This window comes from Kalmanozyma brasiliensis, assembly GCF_000497045.1.
Source record: "Kalmanozyma brasiliensis GHG001 unplaced genomic scaffold PSEUBRA_SCAF9, whole genome shotgun sequence".
In the NCBI taxonomy this organism is placed as follows: domain Eukaryota; kingdom Fungi; phylum Basidiomycota; class Ustilaginomycetes; order Ustilaginales; genus Kalmanozyma; species Kalmanozyma brasiliensis.
Window position 1 is genome coordinate 380,481 of NW_015961992.1, and position 26,082 is coordinate 406,562.

The 26,082-nt window shown below is 58.3% G+C and overlaps 12 protein-coding genes across 12 annotated transcripts; 6 read left to right on the plus strand and 6 right to left on the minus strand.

The window, feature by feature from the left end:
* Nucleotides 1–26: 26 nt before the first annotated feature.
* Nucleotides 27–1,634, minus strand: PSEUBRA_006347 (Repressor of RNA polymerase III transcription Maf1; the record flags this gene model as incomplete). Its single annotated transcript, XM_016439659.1, has 1 exon — nucleotides 27–1,634. The coding sequence occupies one exon, from the start codon at nucleotides 1,632–1,634 to the stop codon at nucleotides 27–29; it is 1,608 nt and encodes a 535-aa protein (XP_016289586.1).
* Nucleotides 1,635–3,253: 1,619 nt separating this feature from the next.
* Nucleotides 3,254–4,687, plus strand: PSEUBRA_006348 (Transcription regulator HTH, APSES-type DNA-binding domain protein; the record flags this gene model as incomplete). Its single annotated transcript, XM_016439639.1, has 1 exon — nucleotides 3,254–4,687. One exon carries the CDS (start codon nucleotides 3,254–3,256, stop codon nucleotides 4,685–4,687), a length of 1,434 nt encoding a protein of 477 aa, XP_016289587.1.
* Nucleotides 4,688–5,272: 585 nt separating this feature from the next.
* On the minus strand, nucleotides 5,273–5,700 carry PSEUBRA_006349 (Peptidyl-prolyl cis-trans isomerase, FKBP-type, domain protein; the record flags this gene model as incomplete). Its single annotated transcript, XM_016439661.2, has 2 exons — nucleotides 5,273–5,542; nucleotides 5,626–5,700. 2 exons carry the CDS (start codon nucleotides 5,698–5,700, stop codon nucleotides 5,273–5,275), a joined length of 345 nt encoding a protein of 114 aa, XP_016289588.2.
* A 472-nt stretch (nucleotides 5,701–6,172) lies between these two features.
* Nucleotides 6,173–8,827, minus strand: PSEUBRA_006350 (JmjC; the record flags this gene model as incomplete). The annotated part of the gene is made up of 1 exon (XM_059465759.1): nucleotides 6,173–8,827. The coding sequence occupies one exon, from the start codon at nucleotides 8,825–8,827 to the stop codon at nucleotides 6,173–6,175; it is 2,655 nt and encodes an 884-aa protein (XP_059321769.1).
* Nucleotides 8,828–9,743: 916 nt separating this feature from the next.
* PSEUBRA_006351 (3-oxo-5-alpha-steroid 4-dehydrogenase, C-terminal) lies at nucleotides 9,744–10,901 on the plus strand (the record flags this gene model as incomplete). The annotated part of the gene is made up of 1 exon (XM_016439675.1): nucleotides 9,744–10,901. The coding sequence occupies one exon, from the start codon at nucleotides 9,744–9,746 to the stop codon at nucleotides 10,899–10,901; it is 1,158 nt and encodes a 385-aa protein (XP_016289589.1).
* Nucleotides 10,902–11,025: 124 nt separating this feature from the next.
* On the minus strand, nucleotides 11,026–12,125 carry PSEUBRA_006352 (Transcription factor Nrm1/Whi5; the record flags this gene model as incomplete). The annotated part of the gene is made up of 3 exons (XM_016439723.2): nucleotides 11,026–11,724; nucleotides 11,818–11,877; nucleotides 11,970–12,125. The coding sequence occupies 3 exons, from the start codon at nucleotides 12,123–12,125 to the stop codon at nucleotides 11,026–11,028; spliced, it is 915 nt and encodes a 304-aa protein (XP_016289590.2).
* Nucleotides 12,126–12,936: 811 nt separating this feature from the next.
* PSEUBRA_006353 (Transport protein particle (TRAPP) component) lies at nucleotides 12,937–13,857 on the plus strand (the record flags this gene model as incomplete). The annotated part of the gene is made up of 1 exon (XM_016439677.1): nucleotides 12,937–13,857. The coding sequence occupies one exon, from the start codon at nucleotides 12,937–12,939 to the stop codon at nucleotides 13,855–13,857; it is 921 nt and encodes a 306-aa protein (XP_016289591.1).
* A 167-nt stretch (nucleotides 13,858–14,024) lies between these two features.
* Nucleotides 14,025–14,727, minus strand: PSEUBRA_006354 (PDCD5-related protein; the record flags this gene model as incomplete). Its single annotated transcript, XM_016439730.1, has 4 exons — nucleotides 14,025–14,078; nucleotides 14,172–14,344; nucleotides 14,412–14,543; nucleotides 14,625–14,727. The coding sequence occupies 4 exons, from the start codon at nucleotides 14,725–14,727 to the stop codon at nucleotides 14,025–14,027; spliced, it is 462 nt and encodes a 153-aa protein (XP_016289592.1).
* A 2,203-nt stretch (nucleotides 14,728–16,930) lies between these two features.
* Nucleotides 16,931–20,926, plus strand: PSEUBRA_006355 (uncharacterized protein; the record flags this gene model as incomplete). Its single annotated transcript, XM_059465760.1, has 1 exon — nucleotides 16,931–20,926. The coding sequence occupies one exon, from the start codon at nucleotides 16,931–16,933 to the stop codon at nucleotides 20,924–20,926; it is 3,996 nt and encodes a 1,331-aa protein (XP_059320299.1).
* A 362-nt stretch (nucleotides 20,927–21,288) lies between these two features.
* Nucleotides 21,289–21,840, plus strand: PSEUBRA_006356 (uncharacterized protein; the record flags this gene model as incomplete). Its single annotated transcript, XM_016439706.1, has 1 exon — nucleotides 21,289–21,840. The coding sequence occupies one exon, from the start codon at nucleotides 21,289–21,291 to the stop codon at nucleotides 21,838–21,840; it is 552 nt and encodes a 183-aa protein (XP_016289594.1).
* A 335-nt stretch (nucleotides 21,841–22,175) lies between these two features.
* On the minus strand, nucleotides 22,176–23,825 carry PSEUBRA_006357 (NMD3; the record flags this gene model as incomplete). Its single annotated transcript, XM_016439718.1, has 1 exon — nucleotides 22,176–23,825. One exon carries the CDS (start codon nucleotides 23,823–23,825, stop codon nucleotides 22,176–22,178), a length of 1,650 nt encoding a protein of 549 aa, XP_016289595.1.
* Nucleotides 23,826–24,450: 625 nt separating this feature from the next.
* PSEUBRA_006358 (uncharacterized protein) lies at nucleotides 24,451–24,903 on the plus strand (the record flags this gene model as incomplete). Its single annotated transcript, XM_059465761.1, has 3 exons — nucleotides 24,451–24,524; nucleotides 24,636–24,715; nucleotides 24,800–24,903. 3 exons carry the CDS (start codon nucleotides 24,451–24,453, stop codon nucleotides 24,901–24,903), a joined length of 258 nt encoding a protein of 85 aa, XP_059321770.1.
* Nucleotides 24,904–26,082: the final 1,179 nt, after the last annotated feature.

Here is a 26,082-nt window from a genome sequence, read left to right on the forward strand (position 1 = left end):
CGTAGACAGAGTGAGAGTGGGAGTGCTTAGGCAGACTGCTTCTTGACGCGCTTCTGGTCGAAAGTGCTGGACGAATCCGAGGAGCGCTTGCTGCGCATACGCGATGCCGACTTTGTCGAGCCGCCAGCAGTGGTGTTTGCAGCAGCTGGGGCACTGGCGCTGAGCAGAGCGGCATCGAGCGAGTGGATGGCTCGACGACCGTCGACGATGACAATGTTCTCCATCGGGTCGGTGGTGCGCACTGCGCGGGGCGAGGCGTGTGGGAACGGTGAGAGCTGCGACGGAGCGGGGCTGCCAGAGTCGGTGCGGATGTGACCTGGACGTCCGGCGCGCTTGAGAGAGCCGGTCGAGTCGGTGCGGGCGATGGCGCGCTTGGCGAGCGTGGGCGCGGCGGCTGAAGCAGCCGGCGTGACTTGCTTCTTTGACGAGCTGGGCTGTGTTCGCTGTGGCGATAATACTCGGCCAAAGTTGGACTGCGGAGCGCCGAGCGAAGCGCTGAGGACGGGCGGTGGTTGCGCGTAGGTCCAGGACGAGGTGGGCATGCCGAAGCGCGAGTTCTTTCGGCTCCACACAGAGACGAAGAGGATGCGCTTCATCTTGCGGTTGTAGAAGAAGGCAAAGGTGGACCACAGCAGACCAGCGCCGGTGCCGTCCAGATCGTCCTCGCCGTCATCAAAGTCGGAGTCGTGATAGGAAGAGAATGATGTGAGGCTCGAGTTCTCCATCGAGTGCATCCTCTTGCCGTCAAAGCCTGCATGCGAGAGGACCATGTTTCCATCCGGCCCGATGCTCGCAATGCTGTGCGAAGCTCCCTTGCGTCCACTGAGACCGTCGCCATAGACGTCTTCGTCAAACATAGGCGCATCCTCCATCGCTTCGTCGTCGTCATCGCGGCCGCTATGCATGCGTGCTCGCGGCGTGTCCTCACGACCCCGCATGCCAGTGGTGTCGTCGTCCCAGTACTCTTCGTCTTCATACGTGTCGTCGTCTCCGAGTTCTCCTTCTTCCTCGGGCTCCGCGCTGGCATGCGGATCGGAATCCATGTCGGGATGGAAGGTGTAGACCTCGCAATCGGACACGTTCATGATGTCGTCGAGGATGTGTGAAAGCGCAGGATGGGTGATGAGAGGCGGCAAGGATGCAGAGGCGCCAACTGAGCTGGGCGACTCGCCAGCAGTGCCGAGTGCAAAGCTAGGCTCCTCGAACGAACCTGGGAAGGAGCTGTAGGAGCGCGGCGCATTGGACGAAGTCTTGAGGCTGAGGAGCGTGGTGCTGAGCGAGTTGAGCACCATGGCCGGGCTCATCTCCTTGCGGAAGTCAGCAGGGTTGACCTCGCTAAAGTCGTGGTCAGGGAAAGCGACATTGAGCGTCGCGATAAGCAAGAAGAGCGTCTTGCGGGCCGAGGCTTGGTCGAGACGGCCAAAGGGAGACGCCAGCGCTTCCTCGAGGTAGTCAGGCGGCGACGTCGATGCGGAACGCAGGTAAGACGACTCGAGGTTCTTGAAGAGGCGCTTCTCCTTGGAGACAGTCTTGCAAGAGTAGGCCTCCATGCGAGTGAAGACCTTGCATTCGGCCGACTCGAAGGTGAGCGCTCGGGAGAGCAGCTCGAGTTCGGGATATTCGAGATACTTCATGGTGGTGGATGTGTGATGGATGATGGAATTGGAGCTTGCGGCCGTTCAGCGTAGAGCGCTGAGCAAGAAGAGGTTGGCTTTGCAGGGGACAAGGACCCTACGCGTGGATCGCGTAAAGTCAGCCCGGAAGTGGTAAGAAAGTGGAAAGAGGTTGGTATCGCCGAACACGCCTGGATTGGGTGCCCGAGATGGGGGATGAGATGGGACGGATCGCGTCAATCGCGAAGATCTCGTTGTCTGCCAGTCTTGAGTGATGGAGATGGTAGTGGTGATGTAGAAAGGCGATGAGGCTCAGCTCGAATGACGAGTTGCAATCGCGCCGCACAATCCGACGGCGGATCGGCGCTTTCGGGTTGAGGCAGCAGCTGCCGTGTGAATTAGGCCTGGCTGATTGCGGCGATTTAGTGAATGCGTTGCTGCTGTGCAGCTTAGACTCCGCATTTCGGCAGCACGTTTTCAGGGCCCATCCTGCTCCAGCGCAGGGCTGCCGCTCATTAAGCGGGGACCCTTGCGCTCGGCCAGCCAGGCTCAGTGCATTCATTCACGCCTAGCAGCTTTGCTAAAGAACACACGTTCGGATCACCCGGCAAGGCATCGGAATCGAGCTCGAAGCCGCACAGAGAACCGAGGCTCGTCTCGCTTTCATCACGTCTGGACCTTGGCCTCAGCGCATGTTAGCCAGCAGTCGGAACAGCTGTCAGAAGCAGCTGGATGAGCCGTTGCCCCGCTCATTGCTGTCACACTGTGAGCTGCGGGGACGATCCTGACAAAAGCATGGTCCCAGCAGGGACCGCGCTTGGCGCTGCAGGAATCGCGATTGTACCCACATCGCTGCAGTCCGCAGCTGTCACCGTCCAATCATCCAAGTGGGTAAAGGCTCAAAGCGGAGTCGATGCGAGGACCCTGTCGATCGCCCGATCTGATCGTTCAAAGTCTCGTACGTAATTCTTTGAGCTCACCACGTTCGCCGAGAACGTCGTTCAACCTTGAACCTTTGGGGTATCGGACCATCAATTCACGCTCAGAAGTCATACACACTCACCAGTGGGTGCGACTGCTGCTGGTTCAAGGCTACAAATGGCAATACGTCGATGTGTTGGCTTGTTGACTGACAGCGTGAGACGAGCCTGCACCAGAAAGCCGCCTCCAAGCAGCGTGTTGTAAGCAGCTAACTAGGGTCGACAAAATGGGCAGCAGCGCAGCGTCTCATCAAAACAGACCTTCAGGGACGCGCTGGTGAGCGAAATATAGATTTGAGCTTAACCTGGCCTGCAAGCGCGTGCTCTCACACGTCTCACGCTTCTATCACCAGGCTGCAGCAAGTGTTGGTCCAGATTCACGACATTATTTTTGTGCGTGACCGAGTCCAAGACCACCACCCTGGCTTGGATCCATCACGCCGAGCCCATCCGCCCGATTCGCGCTTTCCTCTCGTCACAACGCCGACCTTGCTTTCCTTCCTTCCCATCCTCCATCCAGCCAGCTTCGCACCTTTCTCCCGGTCCCTCACGGCGCCCTTCCGCTCCGGCTCTCGTCTCCCTCGCGGTCTCTTCTTCATCGACGCTCTCGTCGCGTCCTCGTCGTCTCCCACCAACTTGTAGCCTTCGTACTGCGTCATCATGCCTGCTGCCGCCTCTGCCCGCAAGTCGACTCCCACGCGCAAATCGACTCCTCGACGCGCTCGTTCCTCCTCGGTAGCTTCCAACGCCTCCACCGCCGCGCCTGCTTCGCCCTCCGCCTCGCCGCGCAAGACCAAAAAGGAAAAGGAGGCCGCTGCTGCCGTCACCGCCGCCGCCAAGCAGATCAAAGATGTCAAGTCCGACGTCTCTCGTCCCAAGCTTCCTACCAAGAAGAACCCTCGTCTGAAAGAGGTCGACGAGGCTGTCGTCAAGCTCCAAATCATTAAGCGCGAGGGCCACAACATCATCATCGGTCGCGTCAAGCTTCCCACCGTCAACGGCCAGGACCACGCCTTCTTGCTCAAGCGCTTCGACACCAATGCCATGGCTGCCTCGTCCATGTTCCGTCTCGCCTTCCCCTTTGCTGATGGCAGCGCCGAGGCCGCCGAGATGCAGTATCTCGATGCCAAGTACGACACCAACCGCGCCAACGGCGGCTACATCGTGGAGGAGGTCAAGGCTCCCGAGACGCCCAAGAAGCGCGGCCGCCCTCGCAAGAACCCCGAGACGCCCAAGAAGGACGCCTCGACCGACACCGAGTCCGTCAGTGGCGAGAAGCAGATTCGTGTCCTCCCCGAAGGCAGCACCGGTGTTCGTCTCCAGGGTACCTGGATCCCAGCCGAGGACGCCATCGAGGTCGCCGAAGCCTACGGCATCGCCAAGTATGCAGATGCCCTCATCCACGCTACCGCCGAGCACAGCGAGGACGGCGGTGCTCCCGTCCTCACCTCTGCTCCCGTCGCTGAAGTCAAGACGCCCCGCAAGCGCCAGCGTGTTTCCGCCGCCGCCGCTGCTGCCTCGGACGCCGAATCTTCCCCCAAGATCGTCCAGAAGATCACCCGCCGTGAAAACGCCGACGGCACCATCTCGCAAGTCAGCATCGAGTCCACCATGTCCAACGGCATCCCCGCCGCGCTGTCGCAGGCCGAGATCGAAGCACAGATCGCCGAGGCCAAAGCGCTCGCTGCTGGCATCCAGAAATCATCGGCTGGCAGCAAGAGCCCCTCGACGCGTGGCCAGAAGCGTCGCGCCGTCAACGACCGTCCTACCGCCGAGCTCGATCCTTTGGCTGACGACGAGGACTACGCCGAGAACGGCCGTGTGGTGCGTGCCTTCAAGCGAGGCACTCGTGTTGCTCGCAAGCGCCCCATCGCTACGACCGCGAGTGTTGTTGCTGCTGCTGGTGCTGTGGGTGCGGGTGCGCTCGCCTGGATCTCGGGCGGCAACCCTGACGTGGCCATCCAGACGCTCCAGACGAGCCTGCAGAGCGTCGGCCTGCAGAACTTCCAGAACCTCGGCCTGCAGAACCTGCAGAACTTGCAGCAGTTTGGCGGTCAGATTGGAAGCCAGCTCGCCGCGTATCTGCCGTGGTAAGCTCCCACAGCACAAAGCCTTCTGCTGCGCCTCTCGCACCTCCCCATCTCGATGGTCACCTCTGCTCCCCATGGCTACGAGACGATACCTTGCGCTCGGCTCGACGCTTTGCACCGCTCGCTCAACCGAACCCAACAGCTTTCAAATGTAGATTCTCCGATCCTTCTTTGATCTTGCCCCCCCCCCATCTTGTACTTTTGCTCTTCCTCTTCGGATCTCGCCCCTTCTTCGCAGCGACCACTGCTTCTTCCGTCAAGACGGAGCATCGCTGCTGCCGTCATCTTTTCTCTCCAGGTCTCAAAACAACTTGTGCTTCTAGGTTCTAGTGCTCTCAGTAACCGAAATATGAAATCCACAGCGAACCGTGTGAAATTGGTCTCAAGAAGGGGTGATGTGTCCGGGCAGCGAGACACGTCGATGGCGGTGCGACAGGAGGGTGTGAAGGGTTTTGCATTGCGATTTCCTAACTAGAGCAGGCGTCTCTAGCTGTGATTTTCTCAACGCAATCGATGCTTAAGCTGTTTGGACCGACGTGATAAGACCAAAGGATCAGCGGACTGTTCTCGAAACTACCTATGAAGACATCTACTTACCGCTCTTGCCGTTGATAGCGAGGAGCTCGACGTCGAAGATGAGGTCTGCGTTGGGGGGAATGACGCCGCCGGCGCCACGAGCGCCGTAGCCCTCGTTGGCGGGGATGTGGAGCTTGGCCCTCTCGCCGAGGCTCAGCTGGGGAACGCCCTCGTCCCAACCCTGAATGACGCGGCCGACGCCGATGGCGGTCTCGAAAGGTCCACGACCGGGCTTGCGCGAGGAATCGAACTCCTTACCGTTGGCAGCCAGCGTACCGATGTACTACCACAACACACAAAAGAACTCCCAAGTCAGTCTTCATTGCCTGAGATTAGCGGAAAAGGGGGGAGAAAGAGACAACCTACCTGCATCGTCACCGTGTCCCCCTTCTTAGGGAAGTTCTTGCCATCTCCAGGCGTGATCTTCTCGATTTGAACCATGTTGACGACAGAGGTGTGGATGTAACGTTTGGTGGTGCGAAGAACAGGTTGGATCGTGCGCAAAAATGACATGTTGTGGTGGAATTACGGAGGCAAAATGCAAAAGTGCGAACGGACCAGCTCTGGTCAGCGAATTGAAGGGAGAAGCGCGAAGAAGGGCCGTGGGCTCTGGCGCGACCCCCAGCTAGGCCGCACGTCATCCACGCTGCTCACACTCCCCGATGAGCCAACCATATCGGGTGATCATCCCTTCGCCCGCTGGCTCGACTCCAGCTCATAGCCTTCCCGAGACGAGCCGAACGATGTCCAATCGCTTCTGGCCGCCTCACACACATTCTGAGTCGAGATGCTGTCCTCGGGCCGAATGGAAGATATCAGGCTCGATTGGATATGAAGTCGTGATGCTTAAGCGGTGGTGATCTGAAACGATAGTGTCGAAACGCTTACTCTTTTGCGCTGTCTCGCCGGCCACCTACGCGCGCTGCAGGACCTTCTTCGTCACTCTTGCTATCCCCTCTCCTTTAATTGTCGCCTGCTCCTTCGCCCACACATTCGGCCCGCCACCATCCATCTCCCGATACGTACACCATGCGTACCACAGCGTCGTCCTCAGCGACAAAACATCCTCCTTCCAGCCCTTCTTATGATCCTTCACCAGCTCCCTGAACTCCGCAGTCAGCTTGAAGCACCTCCCGACATTCTGTGGCGAAACAAAGTCCACTGCGACCTTGACGCAGTCCGTCAAGTTGCACACCTGGTGAGCGCAGCCAGCGGGGATGAACACCGCCTCGCCTGGCTTCTGGTAGATGCGCCAGCTCTTGACGCCGTACTTGCGCCAAAGCTTGACGCGTTGGGGAGCGGAGATGAAGAAACGCTGAATGTGGATGGGATCGTCTTGGAACTTCAGCTTGGCGTGCTCCTCGCGGAGGAAGGCGCGGAGAGCGTCGGCGTCAGAGGCGCGGAAGATGTCCCATGCCGCAACGCCGGGTCGGTGCTCTTCGGGTATATCATCGCCGACAGGCGGGGCAGCGTAGAGCATAATGTTGACCGCGTCGGCGATATCCATGTGCAGTCGGGTGGTGCCTTGCCCTCTTGGACCCTCGGAGGCGGGCCAGGCGTTGTACATCTTCGGTCCCAGGTCAGGCTGAATGACGCCAATTGGGTAGCAGCTGCCTAGGTTGAGGACGCCTTCTCGCGTGGTGTACTCAGGAGCGGGGACCGCGAGGTTAAAATCTTCGTAGAGCTCCGGAAACTCGTGCTTGAACTCGGCGGAGGGAGGCCAATCCTTGAGCTTCCATGATCCTTGCCCGAGAACCTGCTCCTTCTGTTCCAGATCCTGGCCAAAGGTAGAAAAGAAGTCGCCGACAGACACCTCCTTGATCTCAGGCAGGTCCGTGTCAGAACGGAGGATGTGGCAGGACTCTTCGCCGTAGCGCGAAGCGAGGGAGTCCGGATCCCAAGTATGCTTCATAGGTCCCGTGACGTCGCGAACGAGCAGCGGTTCGCCGTGAGCCCACTCTTTGCAGAAGCGCTCCGTGTTGAAGTTAGACGCGTCAAAGGTGCGAAGAGTGTGGCTGCCGATAGCGTGGTCTGCAGTGAGACCGGCACGGTTCGTAGGGACTTCCTTCCAGAAGATAGCGGCGGCGTCCTCTGCCTCGGAGCCGTTGCTTGCATCGACAGTAGTGAGACTTCCAGAGGGGAGTGATGGTTCATCATCGCTGCGGACCTTGGCCTTGTTGGCCGTCATCATGGCTCGCATCGCGACCGTCTCTTGCTCGAGCAGCGAAATATCGAACCTGGTCAAAGGGATGAGATCATCAACCTTGTGCCCACGTACTCGGTCGCACTGCGTGATGCGCTTCAGGATGGTCAGGTCGGACTCGTCATGCTGCTCAATGGCATGTTTGCAGTCAAGACAGTATTCCCTTCCGCACCTCTCGCAGAACCAGCTTGCAGAAAAGATGCTGGTGGAACAGAACTCGCACATCTGTCGGCACGTCGTCTCCCTAGGTCGGCGCAAGGTGTTGTCCTGTTTTGCGTGTTCCAGCTCCGCTTCTAGGACGGGCAGGAGGGCTCGTGCCACATCCGCGTGAGCTCCAAGCAAAGCATCGGAAGCGAGAGGTCTGCTCGAGGGAAGGTGCATGACCTCGTCTGGGTCAGGTGAAGATATGAGAGCTGGCTCGACAGCGTCCGCCGCCTCTCCTGCATAGATGTCGTTCGTGGCCGGGTCGACGAGGAATGCGCGGAAGCCGATGAAGCGGCAAGTATCGCCAATCTTCTTCGCGATGCACTGGACGCATCTTCGCCAATGCCTGTATCTTTTGACTTGGCAAGTCTCGAATTGAAGCTCCCAGAGTTGGCCCTGCTCGTCCTGAAGGCGTCGACGTTCCTTCGGAGTTTGCGTGGAGGCCGCACTCTTGAACGAAGCCTTTGATTTGCCTTTGGCGGAAGGTGCACGGTAAAGGTCTCCATTCTCGTCGTCATGATCTGCCTTGACGCGAGAGGATGCTGGTGATCGAGGTGATGTCGCTGATCGTGACTTCTTCTGTGCAGGAGCTGCCAGCTCGGCAAACACTGAATCCGAGTAGGCGCGCTGGATGCTGTTCTGAGCGGCTTGTGCTGCGCTTCGTTTCGAGGTCGCTCGTAGCGGCGAAGACGATGCCTCCGCAGGAGTTTTGATGGCTGCGTCGTCTTCGGACCGCGCGGGCGTAGATGTTGGTGCCGTCTTTGGCTGACGTGGCTGATGATTGTCGGACTGGGCTACATGGGTGGACGAAGGGGCGGTAGTTGAGGACTGCGTCGCCACATTGACTTCGTCTTCGCTGTCGCTCAGATCGGACAGCGTTGAGTCGAGGTCTTGACTTGGTTCTGGGTCAGGTACCGCTGCGCGAGGACGAGACTTGTATGTTTTGAAGACGGGCTTGCGAGACTGCGTCTGAGTGGTGCTAGATGCGGCGGAAGAGACCGAGGCGCGACCCGGGGACGGAGTAGATGACGATGCTGACGGGGCGGATGACGAGGGAGAGTCTACGCGACTGCCGGCCTTCTTCTGTGTTGGGTTCCGCCGCAGCCTGTCTTCCGCCGCCTTGGCGGCGTTGCGCTGCGGAACGTACGCCAGCGTTGACATTAAGCGGATGTTACCGTAGCGTCTCGGGTTGCGGTGTCAAAGATGGCTGATGAAGGAAGGCGGATCAGCGCTATGGGAGAGCGATCCTTTGTTCAAGGCTGGATGTCAAGAGTCACGATGATCCGAAGAGCAGACATTGGCTGTGGTGGTGGAAAGGAAAGAATGAGAGTTGGGCTGGATGCGACGCGATGATGGATCAGAGCTGAGTTGCGGAGCGTGAACGAGTGACCATGCGGGTCGATGCGATGAAGAGAGTGTGGGCACTTGAGAACAGTGATGCGTTTGCAGATGCAGATACGAGAGTTGAGTTGGTGGTCGGGAAGCAAGAAGAGACCAAGGGCCGAGATCCAAGTCGGCTGCTGCGCATTGAGAAAAGCCGCGCTGAGACCAGGAGAAGCGCATTTCAGGGTCCAATTTCGCGTGGGGCAACGCTGTCTCTCGTCTCGGCTCTGGACGGCTCCGTGGCACACTGTGACTGCACGCAGACGTGCTACGAACCCGACTCGACATCGCTTCCCACGCTTCATTTGTGGGTTCATCGGCTCTCGCGGCTGTAATGGAGCAGACCCGACAGTGTGCTGTCGGCGAACGAGCCGAGTCGCTGTGGACAATAAGGAGCGAAAGTCGGCTGAGTCAAGCGACATCGCCCGCTCAAGCGCCCTCAAGCTTGAGGGATGACGGTCGAATCCGAAAGCGAAAAATGCAGTCACTAAAATCAGTAGGACCCTTGCTGAGCCTGACAGCCCGGCGATCTCGCAGTTCGTCAGCTCGCATAAACGCGGTGACCGTGCTTGAGGCTTGTGACTAAAGTGGAGTTCCCTTTGCTTCGCCATGGATGGATCAAGTTAGCATCGGACAAGCTTTCCTTCAAGCCACCACCATCACCGGCGCTGCTCGATCTCTTAGTTCGTCCATCATGGCACTCCTGACGTGGATCAAAGACGTCCTCGGCGTCGGCGCATTCCCGCGCCCACCCTACTCGCCAGCCCAAATCTACTCCATCGTACTAACGAGCTTCAAAGCATGGCCGTTCCTCATCCCCATCCTCTCGCTCATCAACGCCCCACACGGCAAGTTCTCCTACGAAAGCCTGCTCAATGTCAACGGCAACCTCGGGTGGTTCATCATGGAAATCCCCTCGCCCATCTTTGTTCTCCTCGGTGCACTCTCCAAGCCTCTCTCCACATCCGTCGTCAAGGGCACCACCGGCTTCCTTCCACCTCTGTCCGCGCTGTTCTCCCCAACTCTGAAGCAATTCGTCTCGCTACCGTCGCCGAACCAGGTGTTGGTGGTGATGTTCCTGATCCACTACACCCACCGAGCAGTGCTGCAGCCGTTGCGATCACCCAAGCGATCCCCGATCCACCTGTCGGTGCCGTTGTCGGCGATCCTGTTCAACCTGATCAACGGCTTTGTAATGGGAAGCTGGCTGGGCGGGAGGACACCCTGGTCGGCTCTGCCCCAACCTGCCGTCGCCTCCGCTGCCCTAGCCACTATAAGTGCCAAGACCGGCACCACTGCTTCGTCAGCCGCAGCATCGGAGCTCGCCCGCAAGCTCGTCTCCACGGGGGCTGCTGATGCATTCGGCATCGGCGCTCCCGGTCTCATCTCTCCCACCGTGTGGAAATCCCCATTGTGGTACCTCGGCCTAGCAGGGTGGGCAATCGGTTTCGCAGGCAACGTCCTCCACGACGAAATCCTCATGGACCTCCGACGACCCAACAAATCGCAGAAACCAGCCGACACGGCCGACGTGGGTAAAGGCAGCACCGCACGCAAATACTCCATCCCCCGAGGCGCCCTCTTCGAGTACATCAGCTTCCCCAACTACCTCTGCGAATGGTTCGAGTGGTTTGCCTTCGCATGGGCCGCTTTGTACTCTTTGCCCATCTTCACACATTTGACGGCAAAAGATGTGGTGGCTACCGCGCTGAGTACGCCACCGTTCCTGTTCCCCTTCGTGCTCGTATGCCTGATGGCGCCTAGAGCGGCCAACGGTCATCAGTGGTACAAGAAGACATTCGGTGACAAGTTCCCGCGTCAACGAAAGGCACTCATTCCTTACATCTTCTAGCCTATTCATCGGAATCGTACCATGCTAGAATGATGCTTTGAGGGGGATGTGTGTGCGGTCGGTACATGCTCCGATGATGGGGGATGAAAGTGGTATACGAGTGTGGGAGATCCGATGATTCCTTTCAATGCTTGCGAACGCTGCTGGCGAAGCTGGGGCCTCGATCGGCCAGAGTCGTTTTAGCCGGGCTACTGGAGGCTGCTCGTTCTGGATCCGACTCCATCCTCACCCGCTTGTGTGGGCTCGACGTCGCTGTTCCGCTTTCGGACGCCTTGGGAGCATCAGCAACGACCTCGTCTGCGCTCCTCTTCTTGCTCGGGCTGATGGACGATCTCCCTGCACCGGCAGACGTGGCAGTCGAGCTGCCCACGCGACTCCAAAAGTCCGCATAGCTCGTCGCGCCACCTGCCGTCGCTTTGTTGTTTGGCGAGCGCTTCTGCGCCTCCCCAGCCTTGCTGGCCGAAGAGTTGGTGCTGGTGTTGGGCGGCGAGATGGGTGTGGACGATGCAGATCGACCGCGCTTGCTCGTCAGATACGAAGTAGCACCGGGAATACTTCCGGCAGATGCGGGGGGAGTGGCGAGGCCATAGCCGCCAAAGACGTCACCGCCTTCTGCATCGGTCTTCTTGACAGCTGCATCTTTGAAAAGGCGCGATCCGAGGGCGAGCTGAGCTTGGGCGGCTGCGACACTGGGCGTCACGGGTGCTTTGTTGTTAGGTGATGTCGAGGCGCTCTTCCTTGCTCCAGTGGCGGTGGCAGTACTGGTTCCGGACTGGTTCTGTCTGTAGTAGAGGTTTTCGACCTCGGGAAGCGATTGTTTGGACTGCGGTGCGATCACAAGAAGGATGGCATCAGATATATAGGTTAGCTTCAGATCTTCAACGGTGCCCAACCGCCTTCGTGGCATCGTACTTACCCAGCCGTGCTCGACCTTGAAGTTGGCGTACTGCAGCCTGGTCATCAAGTGTTTGGATAGCTAGAGGGCAAGAACAAAGAAACAACGAGATGGGTGAGCCGGTCGGACCACGTTGACGGCGCTAGCTAGGTGCGACGGGCTGAGATACTTACTGCGACGAGCCGTGTTCGCTGCGCTTGAGCCTGCTTGCGTGCTTTGCTGGGAGTGATGGGCACATTCGACGATGCTGACGACTGCAATGGTGCTAGCAGGTACGACTGCGACGAGCCGGCAGCAGTACTGACTGGAGCAGACGCTTGCGATGCCATGATGCTGATGTTGCTGGGTGGTATCGATGCTGATGCTGTTGCGTAGGTCTGGACGAGGCTCATGGACGCTGAGGCTGGCGAGGCTTGAAGCGATATGCTGATGTCGTACTACCTCGGTGTCACTGGCCCAGCTGCCGTGCTAATGGTGTCCAGGATGTAGTGACCACGAGATGCCAAGCTGCCAGAGTACTGATGATGAGTGTAGGCAAGGAGAGCAAGGATGAAGCTGCTCGATGAGGATGGAAGAGGGTGGAGAAAGACTAGCCAGGGTCTAGCTTCATCCAAAAGCTCTCAACACGCACCTAGCCTCGCACACACATACACACCGACTGACACGAGCTTGCTTTCTTCGGGCCTAGTGCAACACACATGCACGCACGCACCTCTCGCTGAGCTGTCCTGCACAAGGCGCTCGGTGCTCCTTCCTGGATAGCCAGAGCGGACCATGCTGCTGCTGATGGCTGATTTGGGCAAGAATATTTTCCTCTTTTGAAATTGGCCGCGGCTGTCGCTCTTCTTGTGCTTCTGTGGCTCTGCAGCGGCAAAAAACTGGGGAAAAGCACAAAACACGGCGTGTAGCTCACTGCCCACGCGCCTCACGTGATAGCAGCGCCTTTTTGAACAGAGAGTGGAGGCGCAGTGCCAAAATTGTTAGACCTGCTCTTGGCCTGCTGGAATTTCTAGACCTGCACGGACCGAGTCGAGCCTACCTACACTTGCCTTGTCTTCGTCGACGTCGCAACTATCCCATCACCCTTCGAGGACTCTTGACCGCTCCATACCCACACAGGCACAGGTTCAGATTGCAAACATGTCAAGACCATCGGCAGTTGGGCCATCGACGGCGCCCGCGATCGAGCGTCTATCGCTGGGGTCTTCCTCCAGCCCGTCCACCTCAAGACCCTCCCACGCCCTACCATCTCTTTCGAATCCACCCAACCTCAGCGGCGATAGCGCACAAGCAAGCACATCAGCAGCGCTCGTCACTCTCGATGTGCTCGACCTCGCCGCGCCCATCCCGCACTACGTCGATAGCCAGGTGCTGCACACTCTAGCTACAGAAATGGTCACCACGCTCATTCACAGCTCTCGCGTTGTGCACCGCAAGCAGACGCTGGCACGGGAGGAGCTCCAACAAGCCGGCATCACTCTACCGACACTCACCAAGCCATCATCTGCACCGACCCCGGCGCCTGGCGCCTTGAGCTCCAATAGCGAAGTGGTCCGGACTATCTCTGGTGTCGACTCCCCGGAGACCCTCACGGAAGTGGAAACGCTGCTCACCACCCGTCTAGAAAGCATCGGCTACCACGTGGGCTATCATATAGCCGAGAACCTCGCGCGCGAACGAGCACGCTTCACAGACACCCTCGACGTGCTCAAGTTCGTCTGCAAAGAGGTGTGGGTCTGCGTATGGGGCAAACAGGTAGACAACCTACGCACCAACCATCGAGGCGTATACGTGCTGCACGATAACAACTTTCATCCGCTCCGACACGTGAGTACTGCACAGGGGGCGCAATCGACGGCAAAGGAGGCAAGGGTGTTCTTGGCATATTCGGTGGGGTTGGTCAAGGGGGCGTTGGCGCAGTTGGATGTGCCAAGTAGTGTGGTCGCAGAGACGAATCAGGCCCCGCAGTGCACTTTCCATGTCAAGACGCAGAAGGGTGGTGCGCAGGCAGCGACAGCAACAGCAACGGCGCCGGCTACGACACCATCTGCGGCTGCTTGAGCTGGGCTCGAGAGAAGCTAACCTATCGTTACCACACGCGTTACCATTCGTCATACATCCTACTCAGGGTCCAACCCTGTGTTGCACGATTGCATACATGCGTAACCGGTTGCGCTGAAGCCATCGTGACGTGTGAGAGTACCTGTGAATTGAGAAGGGGCGGCTCGCTACAAGTCGAAATCGCTATCGTCGTCGTCCTGAACCGTCTTCTTCCTTGTGAACTGACATCGAATTGCCAGAGGAACGCAGAAGGAGCAGCAAGCGTCAGTGCTCGACATTCTCCGATTATGGAGTTGGTACCATGGCGTACTTACAGTGATCTTCCCCGCGCCCGACTCGGCAGCATTCGCCTGATCCACCTGATCGAGCAAATCGATGAGCTGTTCCTCCTTGATCTTGCCGCGGATCTGGCCCGATTGGGCCATGCGGATGAGCAGATCCGTGATCTGGCGTGCCTTTTGCGGCTTGACCAGGCCGATTCTCGACACTGCGTTAACCATTCGTTTGGGTCAGCGACGATGCGAATTTCGAAATGGGGGTTGGGGGCAACTTACGTCGTTCTCGCGCCTCGGTGTCGAGGATGCGACTGAGCATCTGGCGCTTCATCTCTTCCTGTTGTGCTTGCTGTTCTTCTTGGTTCTTGCCTCCGGAGCCTCCGTTCGATGCGCCTTGCGGCCCGCTGAAGCCTGTACCGACGAGCACCAAGCGATGTTACGAAGTGATCAGCATTGGGGTCCGTTGCTTCCGCTCGAGCTCGCGCAACTTACCGCTTGATCCAGAAGCACCGCCGGAGCTGGCACTACTCCCACCGCCACCTCGAAGCTCGGCCATGCGAGCAGCGCGAATCGCTTGCAGTTCGTCGTCCTCCATCTTGGATTGTTGAAGATGTGTTGGTGTTGGAGAGAGGCTAAAGGCGCCTGAGCCCAGCTCTAAATTTTGGCGGGGCAGCAGCGCATCCGACTTCCGAAAAAAGCGGCGGCGCCAGAAGCGTGCGCTGAGGAGCTTCTAGATCCCGCCCGCGTTTCACGTCGTCGAACGTAGGGTTGTCGACGCGGAAAGGACGATGTGAAAACAGTTTTGAGCGCCGCCAGCAAGCTCTTGTGCTTGGGAATGACCGGGAATCAGGACGAGCAAAGCTGTGACCAGCGATGAGGTTCAGTTTGAGGGAGGCATTGGACGAGCCGATGTGGCCCGATTGGCTCTCCAGGATGCACACGATCGCAAGCCGTCAGGCTCACTTCTTCGACACTATGCTCGCACGACCGTAGTCGATCCTCATCACTCGTGAAAGGTGTCCTCCGATCTTTCGCCAGATGGATGGCCAAGACGTGCAGCATGTCCGATGATGCGCGAGCCCGCACTCAATCTGGTTCCTCCCTGTGCGCACTGAGCGACCATATCGTCTCGATGCAGGTCCACAGCGGATAAACGCACAGCCAACGTTACTTGCATCTCGCTCTTGCATGCAATCAAGGATGGATAGATTGACTTCTGCTGACTTGTTTGCAATTCAAACGGCGACGTGGGAACAATGGTATAAGTGGCGGCTTTCCATCCGGCAGCTCTGACAAGGCGACAGCAAGGCGGAGTCCATGCTGGCCGAAGCGGGAAGTGTCGATCAAGCGACGAATCACTGCAGACCCCACATCCCATGGCCACGTCGAAAGGCGAACGGGAAGATCTCTCGACGATGCAGGCCCCTCTTTTCAAAGTGACGAGCCCAGACTCCTGATGTTTTGCTCCGCTGCTCCGCGTATGATAATTTCTCGTGCAGCAGCGCGTCTCTTATGTGAACCCAACTCTAAAACAAAAAAGATGAGTGTCTGAGTTGCGAGGCAAGGGTGCACCCTGTCTCATCTGAAACTGACAACAAATCAAAGTTGGCCGCTGGCGTCTTCTGAGCTCTTCGCAAGAGTCGTGTCCAGCAGACCGTAGGCTTCGAATCCAGCACTCCCACGAAGATGATGGTGCATGAAGGCCTTACCCAGGCGGGACTTCCGACACTCCTACGTCGCTATCACGTAGGGAAGGCGATGCCGACGGAGCAGCCGATAATGCTGCAAGGCTGACCCACCAACTCACTCACGCCAATCACGGCGTATCGGCGTGCTAGCGTACAGCTGCACACCACGGTCGGCGGCGTGTTCATGGCGTCGGCCATCGTGGTCACGCACACTAAAACGTCGGCAAAGAACCAAAAAAGTCAGCCCGCTTGGCGTAACTTAGCGAGGGTCTTCCTCCTAGCCAAAAATTTCTCGGCCTTCTCGCTTATCCAAAGGCTGCCTGCTCTACTGCAGAGAGGAGCATCGATAGGCCCATTGCCATCGTCCCATTCTGCTCGCTTGTGTGGTTCGGCTGATGCGAGATGAGATGAGAACCTCTCGGTGGGAGTCTCCTTACCCTAGTCACGATGCGCATGATCCACTCTCAGACATGCACCTCTGCAGCGCTTCGGTCCATCCGAACCCTGCTGCTGAAATCTCGTTTGTCATGCAACCAACGCTGCTTCTCGACGTGTTGGCGTCGCCCCTCGCTTCCACGCTGCAGCGGATCCCTTCCTCCAGTCCAGGTGGGCTGAGTGGAGAGAAGAGAGAGAGACTCTCCCCGATTCAAGCCTTCTCTGAACCTTCAAGAAGCCAGTCACCGGTCTTCCCGCTCCCATCGCGGCCCCCCTATCCGTCTCTCCACCATCACTTTCACCCAAGTCGGGACGCTCAAGCTCGCCCTCCCTCCTTTCCGATACACGAGAGCACAGCACCACGGATTAGATCGGTTGTACGAGTCGCGCTTCTCGGAGCGAGGATCATATACCACCTCGCATCGCGACCACGCTGCAGCGCAAAGTACATCCGTCTGCACAATCCAAACACACTCTTCAGCCAAGATCGCCAGCATCCCTGATCTTGATGATCAGTTCACTTGCTTAGACCCGGCTCCCACTGGTACATCGTGCGCCACGGCACGGCCAAGGCCGGCTTGCTCACAAACGGACAACTACATCCGCTCAGCTTGAACTTTCTCTGTCGAAACCAGCGGCCTCAGCACCAACCTGCGTCCGAGTTCTATCTCAACAATGTCGACTTCGCTCCAGGACCACCCCTATCAGCCTCATTCTGGCGCCTCTAGAGACCGCACAGTCACTCTCAAACCCACATCGTCAAAGCCAGCACCGATTCGATCCAGCCCTCGTAGTCGGTCTCCTCGATCGTCAAGGTCTAGAGCAACACCTACACCTACTTCTGACTCCCCTCTTTCCGAATCTTCTCAACCAAGACCGGCCCAACTAGGTTCCGAGCTCTTTGATGCCATCGTCCAGTCCGCCAATCCCAGACATCCACAGTATGCTGCCTGGCATGACAAACACAGCTCCTCCTCTTCTCGATCGTCTCGTGCTTCCGGATCCAGTAGTCTGATCCTCGACAATGTAGCCACCTCGTCGCCTGCCACGCCATCTTCTCACAGATCGTTCGACCCCTCGGAACCCTCGGCACGCAAGAAGCATGCAGCACGCATGGCAAGGGACGGCTATTCGGCCTATCGCCAAGCCCACGAGGCGGCAGGGTCGGACGCCGACGATCCGATGCCCACGGAAGGACGTTTCACACCCGTGCGAGCCTCCTTTGAAGGCTCCGTGCGATCCTACTGCTCTTCGAATGTCACCAGCACGAGTCAAAGGCGTCGCGATCGTAGGATGCGAGAGAGACCTAAGCCGCTCTTGCCTCCTGTCCCGCCTCCGAGAATCACGAGCTCTACCAACTGGCAATCGGTTCAGGCTTCTGCTTCCATGTACGACCTCGCCAGTTCGCTGCCGCGTGTCCCAGCTCATCCTGCTGCTCCGGCCAGCGCCGGAGATCATCGCGATCGCCGCTTTGCGCAAGCTTCGTCCCGACACATGGTTGCATCTCCGTCTGCGCCAGCAGTGCTTCGCATGGCGCACCCGTATGCTTCGGCTGTGACATTGCCTCAGCTGCACGAACAAGACCCTGGACCGGCGTCATCACCGTTGAACACCTATCGCACTCATCAGCCAGCCTCTGCACCCGCGGTTCCGCCAAAGAACGTCGCTCGCAGCAGTCATGCGACAGCAGCATTCGTTGCACAAGTGACCGCCTCGGCGCTGACGAGCCCAGACCTCAGGACCACAGCTATCGATCAGAGCCGGGGCACCCTGCGTCAAGTCGATCCTAGCGTCTTTCCGATGCGCCGCGATGACGAGTTCCGCAACAACGAGTTCGAGATGTCGGACGATTCCGAGCTCGAAGGCGGTCTAGTGGGATCGCAGCCACCGCTCTCCAGCTTCAGACAGACTTCGTTCGTCTCAGGTTCTGCCGCGGAGAAGCGCCCTGGCAAGTTCCGGCGCAGTCTCGACTCGGTCATCTCTCCTTTCCGTGCGGGTCTGCTCAACAGCACTCCATCCCATAATGTTCGCATCGAACCAACGAAGAGCAGTGTCACGGGCTCGGTCCAGAACGACGAGCCGGTGGCCCAGGGTCGACGCAGCTTCTCGGACTCGCGCTTTGTGAGACCCTTCCTTCCTCGCCCGCGTGCTGCTACCATCGGCCGGCAGACACGCCCGCTGAGCAAGGTCATCGATCAACCCGAGGAGGACTTTGTCGATCCTTCGCGTCCCAACGATGCTCAATCCCACCAGGACGACCCACACGACCCAAGCCCTATCCGCATCCGCGATCAAACCGTCGTCGCTATCGCAAGCGAGTCTCAGCCCGCAGTGCCGATGCTGGCCAGCGCACAACGCACCGCTAGCATCTACAGTCATTCCACGAGCAATCATCACAGCATGTCTAGCCCCCTGGACGCCGCTGCATCCTCGCATCAACGATCGCGTGGCAAGTTTGGCGGCTTCATGGACAAGTTCAAAGGCTCTCGAGCGTCCAAGGCGTCATCCACTATTCCAGTGCGGGAGTCCACGCCACAGGCATTGCCCACGTCTCAATCATTGTATTCAGATTACCGAGGAGCATCTCTTGCACCTGCGATCTCAGCATCACCGTCCGTGGCTGTCGCCTCTCTACCTTCCATCACCGGTAAACCGGCAGAGCGAGGCTTGCGAAGTCGTGTCAAGTCCTTCACTTCGCTTTCATCGTCTCGGAGCAAGAAAGAGGCCGCCGATGTGCCTGCCATCCCAGCGATCCCGCCCAACTTTGCCGCACCGACGGAGAGCTCGACGACACATTCCGCGTTGGAAGCATCGCTCCGAGCACCCGTAGCACCCACCTTCGCTTCCACCCCATCTTCGTTGAAACTCGGAAAGCTCTTGCGACGGAGGAAGGTCAATGACGGTGTCGACAAGGTTGTTGACAGTCCGCCTGTCTCATCTTCGAGCACATCATCCTTGAAGCCGATGGCCGAAGCGATGCCGAGGCCATCGATGTCTTCCGCTAAGGGCTTCGATCTTGCCGAGCCAGCGGGCACGTCAGCGAATGTAGCGCAATCGCGCGTCACTATCCGCAAGACCTTGAGCCCTGCTCTCCTACGGGACACGCCTCAGTCAAGCATCGACGCCGCCTTCGGAGCAGCCCAACCTTTCTCGCCGGATCGCCCTGCTGTTCACTCGAGCAACGATAGCAACACAGTTGATCAACTTGAGGTTCCAGAGGCAACCGATCACGATCAGGCAGAGGAGCTGGGTTCAAGCGCTGTGGACCAGCATCGTTCACAGCCGCCGCGATCTCGCCGGCCGCCTCGCGCCACCTCTCGGGTCGACCGGCTATCGCGTGTGGAGGAGCTCAGTGAGCGTCTCTCCTACATTGCCGAGCCGAAGGAGTCCACCCAGTCCCAGGACTCAGCTCTCGCGACCCACGACTCGCCATCCTCCCACTACCCTCGCTCCTTCGGTGAGCACCGGTTCCAGCGCAACAACCACCGCGAGCAGACTCTGCCGCAAAGACTCGAGTTGGCTGTTACAGAGGAGGAACGGCCGCAGGAGGTTGGTCACATTGCGCAGCGGGCCGCTGGGAGCGTGGGACAGGCGGGTGTCTCGGAGGACGACGGAATGGAATGGGTGGCCTCGACTAAGTCGGCCGGCCTCAAGCCATCAACCGAAGCTCCCTGTGTCCCGGCTCCAAGGACTCCAATCACTCCCAGCCTCGTCAGCCAGTTGACACCAACATGGCGCTCGGCGAGCTCCAGTGCTCCGGCATCGGCAAGGACCTCGTTCTCGCAGGATCGAGATCGAGCTCCCGTCGCAAGTCCAATCAGTCCGCCCTTGCCGGCAAAGCGCAGCGTGGCACAAGCCATCAAGAATCTGGGCATCAAGAACCCGACCAAGAAGGGCGGCAAAGGCATTGGTCCCAACGACGTCATCGTCCTAGGTTTTGACCACGACCGGGAAGAGGGCGACTTGAGCCAAGAGATGAGCTCGCGACCGTTGGTCTCCGTCGAGTCGAGGTCCTCCTTCGGTGGCGGCGCAAGACCTTCGTTCAGCGCTTTGGCAAGGCCTAGCTTCAGCACGGCTCGACCAAGCCTTGATGCGACACGCAGCAACAGCCTGATGGCAGCCGAGCTGGCCACCAAGCAGCTGGAAGCCGAGGCGATCGCAATGATGCAAAGCCCGTTCATCCCGTCGTCCGGCAGTGAGGGGCTGAGCGAACAAGCGCCTACTGCGTCGCCGCTCAGAGGGCTCGCAGGTAGCCTCGGAAAGACGAGCGAACCAGCGGGTCTCGGCCTCGACGCCGGGCCATACCCTGACACCCTACCCTCCCGCAAGAGCGAAAGCATGGACATCTCCGGCAGCACCTCGGAAGGCACTTTCACCACCCAAGGCATCCAGACGCCGGACAACATGTCGCTGTCTCACAGCTACATGTCGCAGCTGCCCGCCCGATCGGACTGGACGACGGGTGCCACGACGCCGCTCGCGGGCCGAGCGAGCTTCGATACGGGCTCGCAGATGACGGTGGCGCTCAAGTCGCCGGAGCAGCTGGCATTCGAGGATATGCTGGGTCGGTTCCCGCAACAGCAGAAGAGCTTGCTGCAGGATATCTCGGCTCGAGTGGGCAAGACGCCCGTGCTGGGATCGGCCGGATGGACTAGTAGGGAGGATCTATAGTGCTGCTCGTCACGGACTCTCTGACTCTACACAATCGCATCGAACTTTCATTCGTTCATAATCCCGCGTGCTTTGTCCCAGCGAGTACATTCTCCGCCCTTTCGTTGCTCGTGATGTGAGTCGATGACGTTGACGATATGTTGACGCCTCTGATCGAGGCCAACTGTGTTAGGCCTTGGCAAGAGAGATTCGAGCCACGCGAGCAAGGTCGAGACCTTCTACCGAGCTCAGGGTCTTCTCACCTGTTTTCGAGCTTTCTGGAAGGAAAATTCGAGATCTCTGGGCGTTCCCTCTGCGAGACCAACACCTCTTTCTTTCACCAACATCTCCGTTGCACCATCACCACGACAGCAAGACACACGATGGCGGACGCAACATCTTCGTCCTCAACCCCACCGCTCCTGCCTGGCGGGTTCCACGCGTTCAACCCGCAAGCGGACTTCTCGGACAACACGGTGACCAACACCTCCCGACCGCTCACCGACGCCGTCATCACGATCCGCATTATCAAATCGTTCGAGTTTCGCTCCATGAAGGCTTACGTTCTCAAACACGTCGACCTTACCACCACTACGATCGCTTCACTCGAGGACCTCTGTCGGACCGAAGTGAGGAGCAGTCCAACCTTCAAAGCCTTCCGCAGCTACGCGGAAAAGTTGGACACGCTCAAGCTGTATACGCGCGCCCACGGAAGTAAGACCACCAACCTCATCATCAACCTCGACCACGACGATTGGCTGCTGGAAGATCGAAACCTCCCAAAGCTGGCAGGCGCAGACGGGGAGAGGACAAAGGAGACGACCACCCTGGCAGATATCGGGGTGGAGAACGAAACCGAGCTGAGCTTTTTCAACAAGCAGGCGTACGAGGAGTTCTTGGCCAATCCGAACACCAAATGGGACGCTACGGGCTAGACAAGCGTCATCCCGAGATCCAGCTGGTGGTCGACGCACTATACCCAACTCCTTCGCGGCGTCCTGCTCACCTTTGCCTTTCCACCGACTCGATCCTGGCTCCGAAAGCCTGCGCCAATCACACTCTCCAGCGATGTACTCCGTGTGTCAACCACGCTTCCCTTCTTCATTGTCAAAAGCACGCACTCCCTTGTCATGGAATGTCAGAGATCACAAGCGCAGTCTGACGTCGGAAGCATGAATGAAATGCATGAATCACGAATTGCAGAAATGAGTCTGTGTGCTGAGCGAGAAGATGCAAGAGAGAACGGGAACGGAAACGACGCTGCAACACATCAATCCTCAATGGCCATATCCTCCAAATCGTCCAACAACTCATCCAGTCCGACCCTCGGCGCATCATCGTCGCCCCACTCGCTCTCGCCATCGGTGGTCATACCATCGTCCTCGTCGCCATCCTCGACCATGCCGTTCGCCGCAGCCGCCTCGCGCTCGGCCTTGATCTGCTCTGCCCTCTCCTTCCTCGCCTTCTTCTCCTCCTCCTTCTTGGCATCCCTATACAGGTTGACGGTACCACGCATCTCCTCGTCCTCCTCGAGCTCGCGCAGGAACAATTCGTAGTCTCGCTCCACCCTCTGAGAGTCCAACCCACCGCGTCGGCCGACGGCACCGCGACCCACCGCACCCTCCGTCGTCGGATCCTCCGCTTCCTTCGCCATGGACTTGAGCTTCCACATTCGGTTCTTGGATCGCTTCTTGCGTTCAGGATAGCTCTTCTTCACCAGAACCACATCCGGCATGCGGTCGGCGGGGATGGTGTCCCACGTAGCAGAGTTGAAGTTGGCCACGCGAAGGTAGTAGCCCATGACGGTGTCGCCGGGTTGGAGGATTGCCCCCAGGTGGGTTCGGGTGTGGTAGACCGCATCCGCCTCACCAAAGGATGTTGCGTTCAATGGCGAGACTTGCGCATCTGCCTCTTCGAGACGACGGTTCTCGACACCGTGCGAGTTGGTTGCGTAGCGGCCGGTGGGTTCGATGTCGAGCACGAGGAACTCGATCATTTCCGGAATCGTCGCCAACGCAGGTTGCGGGTCCCGCCAGTACTTCTCTGCGGGCACTTCGGCCAGTTGCAGACTGATCGGATCGATGAATCGCAACGAGTTGGTTACCTTGTTGCACAGCACCAGCTGACCGATGTTGCCGAGCTGCTTGGCCATCTTGGGCGGCAAACACACCAGGTCATCCTTGCAGATCGGCGCGATCTCTACACTGTACGTAAACTTGTAGTTGGTCGTCGACGTGTGGACGTCCATCGAAATCACCTGTTCGGACTTGGTCGTCTTGATCGGCACGACCGAGTTGAGAAACTCGACCATCTTGATCGCATGTGCGCGCTGGGTGTAGAAAAAGTCCAGCCCATCCTTCTTCTCGTTAATCGAGACGGTGTTCTGGTGTGCGTTGTGTTTGAGGATGAGCTGTTCGAGGTAGAGGAAGGTGCGTTTGTGCGGCACCTTTTGGCGCACCTGGACCATGGCACGCCAGGTGTTCTTGGCAGCGAGACGCGTGCAATCGGGACACTGACCGTACTGAACGACGAACTCGACCTCGAATATCTGCTGCAGGATGGTCGACGTGAACACTTCCTTCTGGACCGTCAGCTTGACGCGCAGACGCTTCGAGTGCGGCTCGGTCCAGATGAAACCCGCATCGATGAGCCGAACCTTGTTCAAGCCCTTGAGCTTCTTGAGACAGATGGCGAGGAGCTCGCGCGATTCGAGCCGCGCAGGTACCCACGACTGAGGCGGGTTGAGGTAGCGCTCGCAGTTGCGGCAGAAGTTGACCGTGGCCTGTTTGGGGACGGACTCGGTGATGTCGACCGAGTTGCGCAGGCACGAGAGACAGAGGTTGGCGTTGTTGGGCGTGATCGGGGTTCCGCAGTCGGCGCAGAGCACCATGTGCTGCGCTGCTGGAGGGTGGTACTCCATCTTCGTACTGTTGTGAGGGTGGTGTCGGTCAGTGATGGTGGTGAGCAGAGGAAGATGTTGCTAACTCCGTGGCGAATGAGCAGCTCGTTGCTTCTTCTCGAAATTTAAGGCGCAGCAACCAACTTTTTCGGTGGAGAAATTTTTGGATGTCGAGTGCGGGTCTCGTGCAGCTGTGTGGCTCAGCCAAGAAGGGTCGCAAATCTGAGCCAGATCTCGTATCGGGAGCATTCTAGCAGTGATGTTAGAGTGCCACAACGCCCGAAATAGCGCTCCGAGACCCGAGCAAAAAGCCAGAGGCCCTTTGACGTAACGGTTCAGCTTGTGGAGGAGGAGCAGGGCATGCTGATGATCAACGCTGTGTTGAGGACCCTTCCATACTGTCATTCAACATCATTACTACTCAAAGGAGGAACAGAACCTACAGGAAGTCACACGAACTGCAAGCAACGGCAACGAGGCAAAGTTCAACATCATGTAAGTGCCTGCATCGAGCCGAGCTTCTTTGCTCGCGAGCCTCACGTACCGACTTCCTCGACTCGGAAGGCTGACGATCCGCGTGATTGCCTCAACATCGCTCTGCGATGATGACTGCAGGTCCGGAGCATCTTCAAATCTTACCGAGCGAATGGACTCGCCAGCGCATGAGTCGACAAGGCAGTTCGTGCAGCAGACCGGGGCTGCCATCTTCACATTGGACGGGTAAGTTCTGCACCAGCAAGCCTCACGGCTTCGCATCCTCCGGACGGATCAGCTAGGTTCTCGAGCTAACTCACCCGTCTTTCACATCCATCACGACCACACAATCTGCAGAGAGCGAGGGTCCGGCAGATCGCAGCTCTGCGCAAAGCAGGCCGACGGTCGCATGACGTGCACCGAGATCGCGTTGGAAGGTAAGCTCAGCCCGCCGTCGGAACAAGACCATGGATCCGCTGGGAGGAAATCATCGCTGACACTCTTCTGTTGCGCTCTCACAGCCAAATCACTCTTCTCGACAATGCAGAGCCTCAACTTCTTCTGCACCTTGCCGCAAGATCCATCGAAGACACACATCAACTGCCAGCGCATTCCCTCATCGTAGCGCGTCACGAAGGCGGGGGCCACCTGTCTGGCGCAGCCGCAACACAACATCGGACGCTGACCGAATGGCCAATGTATCACTCAAACACAACAATGGACTGAAGCACTCGAACCGTTTGACTTGCGGACAGTCATGTTGATGCAGCTTCGGGCGGCCAATTGGACCAAGAGTGCTCATGTCCCTATGTAGCTCGACCGTTCGAGCCCGAAGCCATCTGTCTTCTTGGATCGCTTACACATCAAAGTATGGGGCTCAGCAGCCGTTTTGCATGCAGTAGGGCCTTCGAGCAGTGCCAGTTGCACCTGGATGCAGAGGTTTTCGGCGACCTTGCCCGCCAGTCGGAAGCTTTGCAGAGCCTATTTTGCAGAGGCAATCCTGAGCAAATTCGTTTGTCATCGTCGGAAGACCGTCGAGGATCATCTTGAGCATCGTTTCACGACCCGTGGGAAAGGCAGCCTGCTGAAAGATGCAGCTGTACGAGGCCGGCCAGCGAGCGTTTTTCCTGAGAAGATCTTCAAGTCGGATGGAATCCTTGAAAATTAGGACCCTCTTTTTGCCGACGCGGATGCCTTCCGAAAAGAAAGCGCGTGCACAGTCACAGGGTGGATTGCCAATGCTTCGATGCAAGGCACATGCTGAGAGAGACAGAGAGGCATGACTGACAGTCGTGAGCGGTGGAAAAGGGATTCGGTCTGCATTCAGCGCCCAAATAGCACGTCGCGCAGGCGAGATGCCAGTCCGTCGGCAGATCCTTGGCTGAGCTCTTCTTCCTTCGTATGATCTTCGACTGATCTTTCTTCGACGCCCATCACTATCGACTGGCGAGCCCCTTTCGAAAAGCCACAAAGTGCCTCTCCTGTGGCTACAGAGCCTCGTTGACTCGCGCCGAGTCTGCGCAGCAACAGCCGCCACTTTCATTTGCCTCACAGTCTCGCTCCTTTCCGCTCCAACACGCTCTCTTCTTGACAACCACACACACTCCAACTCCGTCGTCTACGCAGCAACATTGCCATCGCAAGCGCCTCCTCGTTGTCACAGCACTGTCTTATCCAAGACACCGCATCGCTACTACGCCAAAGGAAAGCATAATTCTCACCGACCACGCGCATACACGCACCCAGCCACCGGCTCACTACGCCTGAAACCGGGCTCCCTCGACATCGTCGCTACCTTTCAGTT